The sequence below is a fragment of the Homalodisca vitripennis genome, chromosome 2 (genome assembly GCF_021130785.1).
Source record: "Homalodisca vitripennis isolate AUS2020 chromosome 2, UT_GWSS_2.1, whole genome shotgun sequence".
In the NCBI taxonomy this organism is placed as follows: Eukaryota; Metazoa; Arthropoda; class Insecta; order Hemiptera; family Cicadellidae; genus Homalodisca; species Homalodisca vitripennis.
Genome location: NC_060208.1, coordinates 151,214,145 through 151,227,932, shown reverse-complemented (window position 1 = coordinate 151,227,932; position 13,788 = coordinate 151,214,145). Strand labels below are relative to the sequence as shown.

Genomic DNA, 13,788 nt, shown 5'->3' with positions numbered 1-13,788 from the left:
ATGTCAAAAATGTATTGTACATGCATAATGTATTTTATTACAAAGTGGTCTACCACTCAACCTTTAAGTTCAACCAAAAATTTAGTTTAGACAATTATACATCATAACTTAGCGCCTTCAAATAGTGTTTCACTTTTTAATATACGTATCTATCTCGTAATTGCAGGTTATAATGTGCAGGCGCTTTGAAAACTTTTCTTCATTTTATTCGTTTATATTCACGACATAAGCGAATAATTCAGATAATAACTATCCTATCTTCTAAGTTAGACTAAATTACGGATACATGTGAAATTTGATTGAAATTGGTTCAGTCGTTTTGGAGTTTATTGGCAACATACATCGTGACTCAAGATTTTTATATATATAAGATTTAGGGTTTAGTAAAACAATCTCTGCACATTAAAAAGCTTTACCACCATTAAAAAATTACCAAAAGATTAAAAGAGGATAGGACGACTTATTTGAGGAACTATATTTATTTTGACCAATTCTTTGCAAAACAATAAAGGCTTAAATTTATTTACTACTCTGTACAGTTAATTAAAGACCACCCTGCTACTACATTCACTTCTTGAATCACAGTAGAAATACCGTAGTATTCTTCAGACAAATACCCTAGATGATAATGCGATAAATAAGACACGCTTACAATGTTCATTAAAGGGGTTATGTTTGCTTCTAAAGCATAAAATGGAGACAATGCTGCTTCTTAAATAGATCAAAGCATCTTCAATAGATAAGGCTCTACTAACTACACTGAATAGCGGTGTAAAGGTTCTACTGTCTCATCAATCCATTCAAAAAGTAGGTAGGAACTTTCCAATCAGCCAAAGATTATTAAAACAAAAAACTATACTATCAAGCAGTACTGCACTAAAGCACCTTGAACTAATGTGTTATTCACACATTCATGGCAAGAACATAGTGTTTATTTTGCATTATTCAAAATTAATAAATAAGACAGACAAATAATAACATAAATATCCATGATTGACTTCACAACGGTTTTTTTATTTATTCAAACATTTAACAACGTGTTCACGTTCCAACAAAAACAGATATCGTATTAAGAACACATTTGAGGAATTCTTGATTAGAAATATTACACAAAACGTAAAGAAATTAGTGACACGATATTCATCTTACTGGGCATAAATGTAAAAATAACACTGAATATAAACAATTGCAAGTTACTAGTGTGGATAAAACATAAAAACCTGAATATCCTCTACATAAAAAACTTGTAAATTCAGTCTTAGGTATGGTGTATTTAGATATATATATATATACTTATGACAAAATTAAATGATTTAGGTGTCGTATAATACACACAGCAACTTTATTCATTCACAACTTAAACGATTAAGCATATTTCAATCTGAGCAAGACATTACACAAAGACATTAGCAACACTGTTGAAAGTTAGTTGTGTGATGTAACACTACAAATATTACAAATACACTAAATTTAGTCGATAAATTGTTTAGAACATTTTGCTTAATTTAGTTAACCATTCATAAAGTAACTAAATTAATCAACACTAGTAATTATCGGCTCTTGGTTCATATAATCCAGAAGTCCTTGCAAACGTTTCCTTATTCTCTTCTGATCATCAACAGTGCAGCCCAATATGGCAGCTTCAAAATTATTGTCGCTCATGCCCTGCAAGGAAGAAGAGCTGCAGGCAGCCATGTAAGACATGCACTTGACTCTAGTGGCAGATGGATCGGCCTTGATGGAGATTACCAGGCCGTCGATCAATCGATTGACTTGGTGAAGGGCTTCCTCTTGGATCTTATCTCGGTTTGTGTGGACCATCACCTCTACAGTCAAGCACCGACCTGTTACTCGTTCACAATAGCGCAAAATATCCTCACGATCATCTAAAAAACAAAAAACACCTTGGTTACTCATCTTGATCTTATAATCAGAGACACTATAATCTTATAATCTTATTCTAGACTAAAAATAGAAGTGGTAGGTGAAATAGAACTTAAAAATCTCATTGAATCTATTCTTCCCACCTTAGTTATGTTATTTGTATAATTAAGTTAATAAGAATACATCTGATTGATCGTAGAAACTCAGAAAAGATACCTGGGAGCATATCTCCTCAGCCCCAAGGATATCAGAGAACAGGAGCCCTCAAATCTGATTGGTTTTTGCAAAAGCCTCGACTTTGAGGACACAAAATTAAAGTAAGGGAGGTGCAAAGGTCCTTTTAGGAGTAAGCACGGGGACAAACTGTTCTTTTCCATCAGGAAGGAAAAAAAAGGAAAAAAGAAATGACGGCAAATGTCCAAAAAAACCTGTTTCCTTAACAATATTGTTTTACAAATATGTTCATCATAAATGTTTGTCCAATGAAGATACACCACTCATAAATTGATTGTCGTTAACTTACACATAACCTAACTACGTTGGGAAGGGTTAATTCAATTTAATTCAGTGTCCGATATCTGAAATCTCTACTTCATTTTGTAATCGAGGAGTCTCTAATGTACGTGAAATGAGTCCGTCTTGAGCTTCTTCACCGCCAACTTTTTTTTCTCTTCAGACGGACGTTGACTCCAAATTCCATGACACAAATCTATAAGAGTACAGATTTCAGTGGCTGCACTACGGCGAAAGGTGTAATGAAGTGGAACTCAACATTCATATCCGCTAATATTAAAGATTTTTTTTTCAAATAGGAGTTTCTTAAGGAAAACCTATAATGAATATAAATTAATTACAAAAAATTACTATCCACAGATAGTTTCTGGAGTGGAATATTTATGGGTTTGAGGCAAGATCCTATTTAAAACGCAGTTTTAACCCTTTGGAGACCAGTCTATATTGAAATTGAACAGGGACTGCGTTTGAGAGTAATAGGAAGTTTTTCTATAATTTCACTTATTTTTCTTAATGTTGGTTACTGTTTCTATCTCCATGGTGAAGTTAGCTTATAGTTTTTCTCTGTTATTTCGGTCTTCCTTGCTATTGCGCAACTCCTTTGGACGTCTCTGTGTTGATTTGTTTTTGCATTTCTTGAATGGTTACATTTCGTTACATAGTTAATTTCAATTGAGACATGCTGTTTTTCTCTGCAAAAAAAAACATCCTCAAGTAGTACCTAAATTCAACCTCAGATCCCATGAGTGCCCCTTTCCGCCCTACCAAAAATTCTTTAATCATCATCTGACGTTAGAAAAGCAACCAGCCAACACAAGAATTAAAGTAATACAATTTCAAACATAATTAAAAAAACTGCGAATTGTTCATTATACCGCTGTCGAACAATTTAAGTAAACATCCACTACACTTGTTGATCATTGTTCAGCCACTAAAGCACTCGTCAACAAACCACAAAAACGTAACTGGACTTGAAAAGACATCAACACAATATGGCTAACGGCGACACAAAATCACTAAGCACAACGTATTTATTTTTGAATCTACAATAGAGAAAGTCTGACCAATCAATATCTAAAAATGACTATTTAACAATGAGATGCGCAAGACAGATGCTTAGGCATTGGTAGAAAATGTTCCACAAACAGGAACTGAGGAGAGGACAGAGGAATTGACATAGAGGTAAAAACTATACGCACAAATGCTCTGAACTCTAAAATTTTTTCTCGTTTGTTGGCCTGCTTCTTATACTTTAATGGCCTGTGTTGGGGTTGTTTATCCTATTCACATCCATCGTAGAACTCCTTACCTGTTCACTTGAGTGTTGGATGCTTATTATACTACAGCCTTATATACGTATTCTACTTGTCCTGAACTACAATATAAGTATACACTTTTAGGGAGTGCAAAATTACAGCTATGTTTATTAATAATTGAAATGTAAATGTCAATTTGTGTATTGTGCTTCTTGTTAGCCTATCTATGATTTGATCTGCTCCCGATAGCTTATTTGAGTATTCTGTGGTCAGAGCAGCTTAGTACACCATCAACAACACTGTCCCATGCAGTGAAATTCACTGTCTCATGGATAACTCACCGCGCATAGTTATTTACGTGTTTGATTGTGGATTACGTGAACATTGAAAATATTAGGAAATTAATTCATTCCTTTTTAATTTGTGACCATGGTTTTTCAGTGTGTTACTTTTAAATTGAGAGGCGCTATATTTATGTTATTGTAAGTTTCCATGAGATGTGATTGCTGATGGCCGAAGACGGAGGCACTTTTGTCGGGCTGATGAACAAAAAGTCTTTTATTTGGGTCAAATTCATCCCCAATTGGTCACGTACCCCAAGATAGTGTAACATCCGACGTCAGCAGCAGCACCGGCTACAGTACAACACTCGAGTGATCGATAATATGGAATCATCTATTAGAATAATATAAATGCTGTCAGACATGTTTGCCTTTTTAAGTAATTGTAAGTACTGTACGGCTTATAAACAAAGTTGTTGTATTATCTATAAACTAATAAGTATATTTTTCATTTGACAAATAAAGACATAGCTTCACTATAATACAACCTTCAAAGCCAATAACCTAATTCAGTCATTTTTTATTGTTCCAAAGTAATTGAAATAAAGTTAAACCATGTGCATGGTATTTGAGTCATGGCTGCCAGAGACGGAAATACCGAATTTTGTCAACACCTATTACAAATTAAGGAACTGAGTTATTAGGTTCCTGTAACCTGGTACCGTGATAGCATATTATTGTTTGTCAGTACCTATTACAAAATAACATGTTGAGTTATTACGTTCCTGTAGCCTGGTAACATATTACCAACTGATCAAATCATGGCAATTACTTATAGATATTCATAATTAATCATTGCCAACTGATTAACAATATAGTTGAAAATTAATTTAATTCATTAAAGTAAAATTATATTCGTATGAGTAGTGACATCAGCAGAAACAATAGCAATGAACATGAGGTTTTAGTGAAATAATGCATTTTTAAACATTAGACAATGTTTTAAATGGTTGCAAGATAATGAAATTGTTCCTTTTAAACTGAATTGTCGTGTTTATGTTGAGATAATGAAAATTAGAATTAGAGGTTAAGTATTGTTTTGTTGCAAGAAAAATCAAACCAAACATGAGGCAACATAAAACGCACTTAAGCCTCAAGGGCCTTTTGCGCACCCCCCGGAAGCACACCATGAGACCTACTAGTCTATGATTTCAGCAGTTCCACAAACCGCAGAAAACAACCTATAAGGTCCTCCTGGGGAAGTCCAAGAATACCACCCTACTTTTAAAGTAATTTGCAGAGATTGTCCTTTTAAATTATAGAAATATTAGATTATAAAATGAGCTTCCAGAATATTTCCATATACGTAAAAATGTATGGACATTACATTTATAGAGAATTTAATTATGTACAACACAAATTACGACATATACTTAATAAGAATTGGTAATCACCTGTTTTCCGCTGAACAGATAACGCCAGCGCATACAACCAGGAGACACGATAGCATTGACAAATATAGGAATAGAAATACGAACATCAATTTAAATATTATTAATAAATCCATATATTTCTAAATAGTTTTTAATACTCAAAGAACTACAAAAACTCGTTTCAACCATCGGTAATTTGTGTACTGCCGATCGTTTTTTTTCCCCGAATAGATGAAGCAGACTCTCGACGATGTGCCAAATACAATACTAATTATGGCTAAAATATTATTTGTTAAACTACAGTAGTTTGTTATTTTGGTTATCTATGTACACTTTTTCATAGAGAAAGTACAAAAATGTTTTAGCAATCGCTAATTTGTGTACTAATGATCAGTGGTCATCCGGGAATGGAATCTTTTTGGATTCGAGATTCAGTTTCCCCATACAAGTAGTATATAGTGAAATAGTGGTTTTTCAAGTTTATTTAAGCATTTCTGTTGGTACTGGAGTCGAGTAAAAAGAGCCCCAATATCGACTATCGGAAATGATACATTCCAACTAAAAATTCAAGTGACACTATACATTCGTTCATGATCTGTAGAGTAAGTACAGTTTGAGGACTTTAGCTGTGAGCGTGACCTTGTGGTGATAGGCGGGAGGGGTGACGGGGTAGCATTATGCGCTGCGTCCCGAAAACATTTCCTGTGACTCATGGGTAAAGCCCTCCTTTCAGGAATCGTATTGGCCAAAATAACTCACCATATTCGCTAAAATCATTCTGTTCTGTGACAGTGCTGATTGTGGTGGAATTAAATAATAATATAATACCAAATAATAGCAATAATAGGACTTATCCTTGTTTTTCAGTTGTTGTAGTGTTGTTTAACGTGTTTTTAAAAATAACGTATTTGTCAATACTAATCTGAAAATTGAATTCGTGAGTTTAAAGTCGTTAAAGCGATTGTTGCGCCTTCATCTCAGCGGCTAGCACGTAAACGCAACCTGTCACACAGATAGCGTTTATTTGTTGAAATGGTAGTATTAGGGCCTTACGAGCACAGCTAAATTCCTCCAACTGTACATAGAGACCAGTACAGAACAGTACCTTCTACAGTTGCACCCAGAATACGAGCACAAACTATGTTGTCAATTACTGGCACCTAAATATTTTGTGTCAGCTTTTAATATACTGTAATGCAAGAATAGAATCACCCCATCATGACAAAACACAACTACAAAGTAAATAAACGCACAAAAGGCTGTGGTTCGTCACAACGTGTTCGCTATATAATAGTAATGAACTACAAAACAATATGACAAGAGGCTCCTTACACATGTTGGACTATTGGGTTTGAACAGTTCGAATCGTCCGACCGATTGTCACTTGTAAGTCACTGGGAAGTCGTTCAGGTAAATAGTTGATCAGAGATCTGACAGGTTTTTCAACCGTCGTCCACCCAATTCCGCTCTGACTACGAAACTGATGTGTGTATTGATTCGGTCAGCTGGCCGTCTGTAGAATGGTGACAATATTAAGCTGCGTTTACAAAGGCAAGTAAAGTTGTGAAAGAATTTGCACAACTACTGTCGCATAATGTGAACAAGATAAAATTTTACTCATGAGAACTTTCGCAAGTACTTGCTACAATTGTATCACTGGTCGTTCAGAGAGTCAAAATGAAGTCTGTTCACACATGGCACTGATGTCTCGCTAATGTTTATAATTGAAATTGTAATAGTTGAGACTGATCTCCAGTTCTTTTAACAACTGTCCAACACCAGTTGCGACAGCACTCGCAATCATTTATAGACGAACCAAGGTCTCAACCACGAGTGGTAGGCAGTAGGGTAAGCGATAGATCGAGTGGAGACTTAAAGTTGAATGTTTGTGTTGTATATATGGGGAACACTCAAGACACGTGAGTGTCAGGGCAGTACCACACGATGCTGCATATCCGCCGCCAATTCTGGACAATAAATGTTTCTCCTGCTGCTCAGCCTTCAGCTCATTCTGTCATTGCTGTGCAACATGTTGAACACAAACGCGCCTTTCTTGACGTTACTTGTAATAGCTTACCCACTATTTTCTTCTCCAAAAGATATCTTATCAGGCCTGGTAAAAATCCAACTGATACTCTGATGTACTCAAAAAACCGGGCATGTCAAACCGTCCAACATATATTATTCCACGAACCGAACTATTAAGCCTGTTTATAGCCTTGCTTTGACGACTGAATAATACTTAAATACATAAAACCCGTTTGTCACTACCGCTGTACTTCCTTATTGCTTAATGCATATCGCTCGTTTCGTGCCGAAGTCCAGAACGGTCAGCCGATTTTAAATTGTCCAACGCACTGTTACATTTTTTTGGGGGGAGAAGAAGGGGGCTTGCCGCGGCACAGGAGTAAAACTAACCAAGATACACTCCACTACACTAGAGGAAGGTCGTTAACATATGTTGATCTTCATTCACAATTTCACGATCCACGTCACATATAATACATTTATAGATTAATAAATTCTTGATTTAAGAAGCTGTCAAAATATGTCTAGATTTAAAAAGTTCTTGAAGATGTAAAAATTGTTTTTTGTCCCGGTTCTCAGAAAAATGTGAGGCTCATTCCAGGTTTTTTTTCCAGTCTGTTAAATTCCCGGCCACCCTGTTATAATAATATTTAGACATTAATTTCTGAGATTGAAAACTAGCAAAACCATTTTGTTCTTCGAAATATTTATAACGTTATTTGTTCTGATATTTTACTTTCAGTCTTTTAGTCATGAATATCGATGATTCGAATCATTCGATAATCATAATCCGATTGTGATGGTGGCTGCTTATTATATTGCAGCCAATTTGGTTTAAGTAGACAACTACAAAGCGATGATTATTTAGTCATGAGTATCAGATGATTCAATATTATCGATCACTCGAGTATTGGGCGCTTTCTATACTGCAGCCGCAGTACCCAATACGAAGTTGACTCACAATCATAACAAGACCACGTGATTTGACACCCGTAGAACAATGAAATATTACTTGGTACAAGAAAAGTAATGGTACTTTGGGATTATACCTACCACACCCAGACATGAATCGTTATTTGACATTTTGCTTCTACTGATTACTAGATTAGCGTAGAACAATATTTCGTCAATATAAAACAGGAATTGTCTTATCGCAAACCCCTCCCCATTCTCAGACAGAGATCAAAGTCGAGCGGTTTAGTAGATAACGTGATTGCAGAGTCTCGCCGCCCGTTCAGCTAGTGCGTCGCTTTGTTGTACTTCCGTGTTTTACCCCTACATTTCTCCAAACACAAAAATTCAATAAAAACAAACATTACCAAACAAAAACTAAGCTCTTTATTGAAAAAAAAACTCCAAACTTGTTTTTATTCTTGATCACACTCCGCCACCCAAAATTCGAGTGCCTCCGGCCATCAGCGCGGGCTTCGGCTGCCCGCGCTGATGTCAACGAAACAAAAACATCCCTCGAGATAGTACCTATCAGTAAAATATCAAATTCTAGAGGGGCTGATCAGAAATATAAATTGAATTGTAATGGGGAAAGGCAATTATGTACCGTGCAAAAGAACTTAAATAATCATGTGATGCCGCTTGGCCTGCCGTAATCGGGATTTTTGAGAAAGATAAGATAACAGCGACAACAATACCGATCACAATACCTGGAAATGCTTGTAATTTTGTAATTAAAGAGTTGTGTTTTCATTCTATCATGTTTGTTTCTATAAATTTAAATTTTTGTGTTCTTCATACTGGTGTAGTCGGTATAATCCCAAAGTACCAAAGTAATTCCACTTTAATGTTCTATAATTTCATTTAGAAATTATAAGATTAAAGGTCGAAGTGGCAAATCACGAATTTGACGTTATCAACGTATTCCACTCATCCTCCTGAACAAACAATACATATGGTTTTAGGGGGTGCAAATGACAAATAACATGATTTTAGAGGGTATATACATAAATAGTTAAGTTCTTAAAGTTTTAATGTTCTGTTTGTGTGCTGTGTCTGGATATCTGTAAATATTATCTGCAGGTGGGACTGATAGAGTATCTGTTATCTGAGCGCTCTGGGGCAGAAGTCAGAGATAACATGTACTGTAGGTTGGATCGAGTGAGTGCGTGACAATCATGGATCAACCATCCACTAGTTCGACCAATCGTAGTGAACTAGTGTATCGTAAATATTATCTGCGGCTGAGACTGATAGCCTATCTGTTATCTGAACGCTCCGGGGCAGAAGTCAGTGCTTCACTAGATACCGTGTACTGTAGTTTGGATCGAGTGAGTGCGTGACAATCATGAATCAACCATCCAATAGTTCGACCAATCGTAGTGAATTGGTGTGTCGGAGTGTTTTGTCGGGCATGTTAAAAGGTTACGTTTCGACCGAAACGAGATTATTTAGTTTCTGTACATTCTGTGGAACACACTAAGGGTAAGCGTTCTCTATAAATGTCCATTTATATTAGGAGTATTCATGATTTATTAAGTAGGCCTATTTTATACGGTAGGCCTACATAATTGCCTTTCCATTACAATTCAATTTATATTTCTGATCAGCCGATCTAGAATTTGATATTTTACTGATAGGTACTATCTCGAGGGATGTTTTTCTTTCGTTGACATCAGTGCAGGGCACCGAAGGTGCTGCTGAATCCCGTGCTGATGGCCGGAGGCACTTGACTCAACTCAATAACAACTAATTAATTTGTAGCTCGAAATTTAAGAAAAAATCTGTTCATTTGGATCAAAATTCTGCTCATTTCAGTATTATTTTTAATTTAGCCTACATTTGCAAAGATGGCGTCATCACGAGGTTGAATCATGGTCATAAAAGGTCACATGATGGCCGATGTGGATGTAGGACATGGAAATATTGCTCCGCGCTTGAACAGTTGTTCCATTTTTTATGATCTTGAACTTCGTTATTTCTCATTTCCACCCCGTCAAACCTTATATTGTTTTGTTCTGTAGGACGATTCCAATAAGTTAATAACGCAAAACTCGTATTTTGCCGCTCCGGCCGTTAATGTGACAATTATTACCCTTTATTTTTAAATTGGACCCTTTCAAAGCTTATATTGTTTTGTTCAGGAGAACGATAGCAATAGATTAATAACTCATCTATTTCCTCTCCGACTGTTAAGGTCACAATTATCAAATAGTTACAGCTCAAACAGACATGATTATTTTAACCCTTTGAGTGCCGCAGCGTCTACATAGTAGATGTTGTGAAATGTGCATAAATTGCCGGCATCTACCCAGTAGACGATTTTTATTTAATTAATATCACATATAATTCATTTTTGTTTTGACAAATAACTTATTTCACGGCAATCTACAAGTTTCGAACTATCAATTGTGATTGATTTTTATTGTTCACCGCCCCCTTGTAGTTATTTGTCATCAGAAAAAAAACAGATGACGCAATAGTTGGTCAGCTGCTACTTGTTGCCATTAACTACACAGTTTCGTTCGTTGTGTGTTTACATTGTGTGTTTACATTGTGCTAGTTTCGTGTGTTTATGCTGAAAACTGTTGTTATTACTATTCTGCAATTGTGTTCAGTAAAACTTACAATGCATTTATAAACTTCTTTTTCCGTTTTTAGTGACATATATTTTATTGTTGGATTGGTGATGAACTAAATGCAAGTTCCAATCAAACTATTGATTTTAGGTGAAGTAAGGTTATATTGTAGGCCTGTGTATATTTTTATATACTTTTTATATAATTAGTATTTTACAGTCGTTATACTTTATTGAGTGAAATAGGGTAGTTATAATATTGTTTCTAAACTTTTGACAAACTTGAACAAAAATTGCTTTTTGTTGTATTTTGTATATATTGCAGTATCTGGTTAAATACTACTGTAACACACCATATTATGCATGATTTTTGTTCAGTTTTTCATGCTCTTTCATATGGTATAGCTAAAAAAAATTTAAAAAAATATTGTATGAATGAAATTTTAGTTCAAACTTGAATTTTTTTTATTTTTTAGTTATAACCTATATTCTTTTTGTGTAAATAAAAATAAAGGTACTTTGGGATTATACCGACCACACCAGTATGAAGAACACAAAAATAGAAATTTATAGAAACAAAAACATGATAGAACGAAAAAAACAACTCTTCAATTACAAAATTACAAACAAACTTACAAGCATTTCCAGGTATTGTGATCGGTATTGTTGTCGCTGTTATCTTATCTTTCTCGAGAATCCTGATTACGGCAGGCCGCGCGGCATCACGTGATTTGCACGGTACATCATTGCCTTTCCATTACAATTCAATTTATATTTCTGATTAGCCCCTCTAGAATTTGATATTTTACTGATAGGTACTATCTCGAGGGATGTTTTTCTTTCGTCGACATCAGCGCGGGGGCAGCACCGAAGGTGCTGCCGAAGCCCGCGCTGATGGCCGGAGGCACTCGCATTTTGGGTGGCGGAATGTGATCAAGAATAAAAACAAGTTTTGAGTGTTTTTTTTAATAAAAAGTTTAGTTTGGTAAATGTTTGTTTTTGTTGAATTTTTGTGTTTGGAGAAATGTAGAGGTAAAACACGGAAGTACAACAAAGCGATGCACCAGCTGAACGGGCGGCGAGACTCTGCAATCACGTTATCTACTAGACGCTCGACTTTGACCTCTGTCTGAGGATGGGGAGGTGTTTGCGATAAGACAATTCCTGTTTTATATTGACGAAATATTGTTCTACGCTAATCTAGTAATCAGTAGAAACGAAATGTGAAATAACGATTCATGTCTGGGTGTGGTCGGTATAATCCCAAAGTACCAAAATAAAATTATAATATTATATGGAAAAAATACCTTGTTTTATAACACACAAACCAAAAAAAAAATTATTCAAATCGGTTGAATAGTTTTTTTTAATATAGTTTTTTCCCCACACGCTTGCAAAACAGAAGGAAATGCTCCGGCAATTTATGCGTATGACTTGGGAAAATATGCTGTGGCACTCAAAGGGTTAAACTTATAATTAATAAATTGAACTTACTGTGCTCTAAATTTGCAAGATGGTCTGAGTTTCTAATTGTGTCTAAAGTTGTAAAAAGGGTGTCTCTATCCTCTTCAAGTTTTGCAGCTTCCTTCCGAAGTCTTTCAACATGAATTTCAACTCGATCCAACAAATCAAGAAGTCTATCCTTTGGAGTTTTCTCTGCTTCAGATGTTAAAGAGTAATCAACTTGAGGACTTGAAGTTGACTCCATAGCTAGAGTGTCCACATCCATAACGACTTTGAAGATGTCTTCAACACAAGTTCTAGTCCCGTATTTTAAGTTTAGTATTTTAAGTTTAGTTTTATTTCGGTTGACACGATATGGCAACAAGCACAGGATTTTGATTGATTCACTTGAAATATATAGATAAATTTGTAAAAATACAATTTTAAGATTGAACAGTGGAAAACTCAGTTGTTCGAAACCGGTAAACTAGTTCTTTCAATATAAATAATACCTCGAGCCACAAATTGAAGTAGATCAGAAAACTTGCAAAACACAATGCTAAATCAGATACCACTAAGGTAGTAATTTAAACAATATTGGTGGTAAAATTTCGGACCGATACACGAATAATTGGCCTTTTCACAACACAAACATTATACCACTTTACCTATCCGTGTGCTCTACACTAATTTGTTTTAACTGTTTGTTGTGTGTACTCGTACTGTGTGTACCAGACTAGCGTAGATTCGTCATAGACGAACAGTCTTCCAGATTCCAGAAACGACTAGAAATTACTTCAGTGCACAGTTATTTTTTCTCTTATACTCTATGGAAAATGATCATAATTATACCCACAACTTTATAGAACATATACATATTATAAAATACAATCTGTCAGGATTTTTATTTCGTGTATAATGCGATTGTCATGGGAAATTGTTTGATAAGGCTTCTGATATGTTTTTGATTTTGGTGTTTAATTACGAGGTTCATGTTTCTACTTATTTTTTTAGATGAGTCTTTTAATAGAGCATTCTATGTTTAGAAATCTGTATGGTGTGACGTTTTTACAGACTTCTACTGTAGTTCTAATTGAATCTACGAATTATTTAGGGTAAATGTTCCCGACTATTTTCATTATTTGCACGCTTTTGCCTGACTTGAATAACCCCAATATTTGATTGCATATAAGTCTATAGAGTTGTTTCCTTTTGTCAATGTCTAAGTTTGTTGTACATTTAAAACGGCTATTTCATTAACAAAATCTAAATTCTTTTACAGTTATTCCTTTAACATATTTATGTTCTTTTCCCGCTTTTCTTAAGCTGTCATATATTTTTGTTCAATGCATTTAATCTTTTTTTGACTTTTTCTTGTATGTTATTTTGTGTCCACTCTATTATTCGTGTTTATATTTTCT

At 35.0% G+C, this 13,788-nt stretch overlaps 1 protein-coding gene across 1 annotated transcript; it reads right to left on the bottom strand.

Annotated features, from left to right (window-relative positions):
- Positions 1-993: 993 nt before the first annotated feature.
- LOC124354906 (BAG family molecular chaperone regulator 2-like) lies at positions 994-13,124 on the bottom strand. The gene is made up of 2 exons (XM_046805704.1): positions 12,419-13,124; positions 994-1,886 (listed from the first exon to the last, which is right to left on the bottom strand). The coding sequence occupies exons 1-2, from the start codon at positions 12,651-12,653 to the stop codon at positions 1,534-1,536; spliced, it is 588 nt and encodes a 195-aa protein (XP_046661660.1). The 5' UTR covers positions 12,654-13,124; the 3' UTR covers positions 994-1,533.
- Between the last annotated feature and the right edge of the window lie 664 nt (positions 13,125-13,788).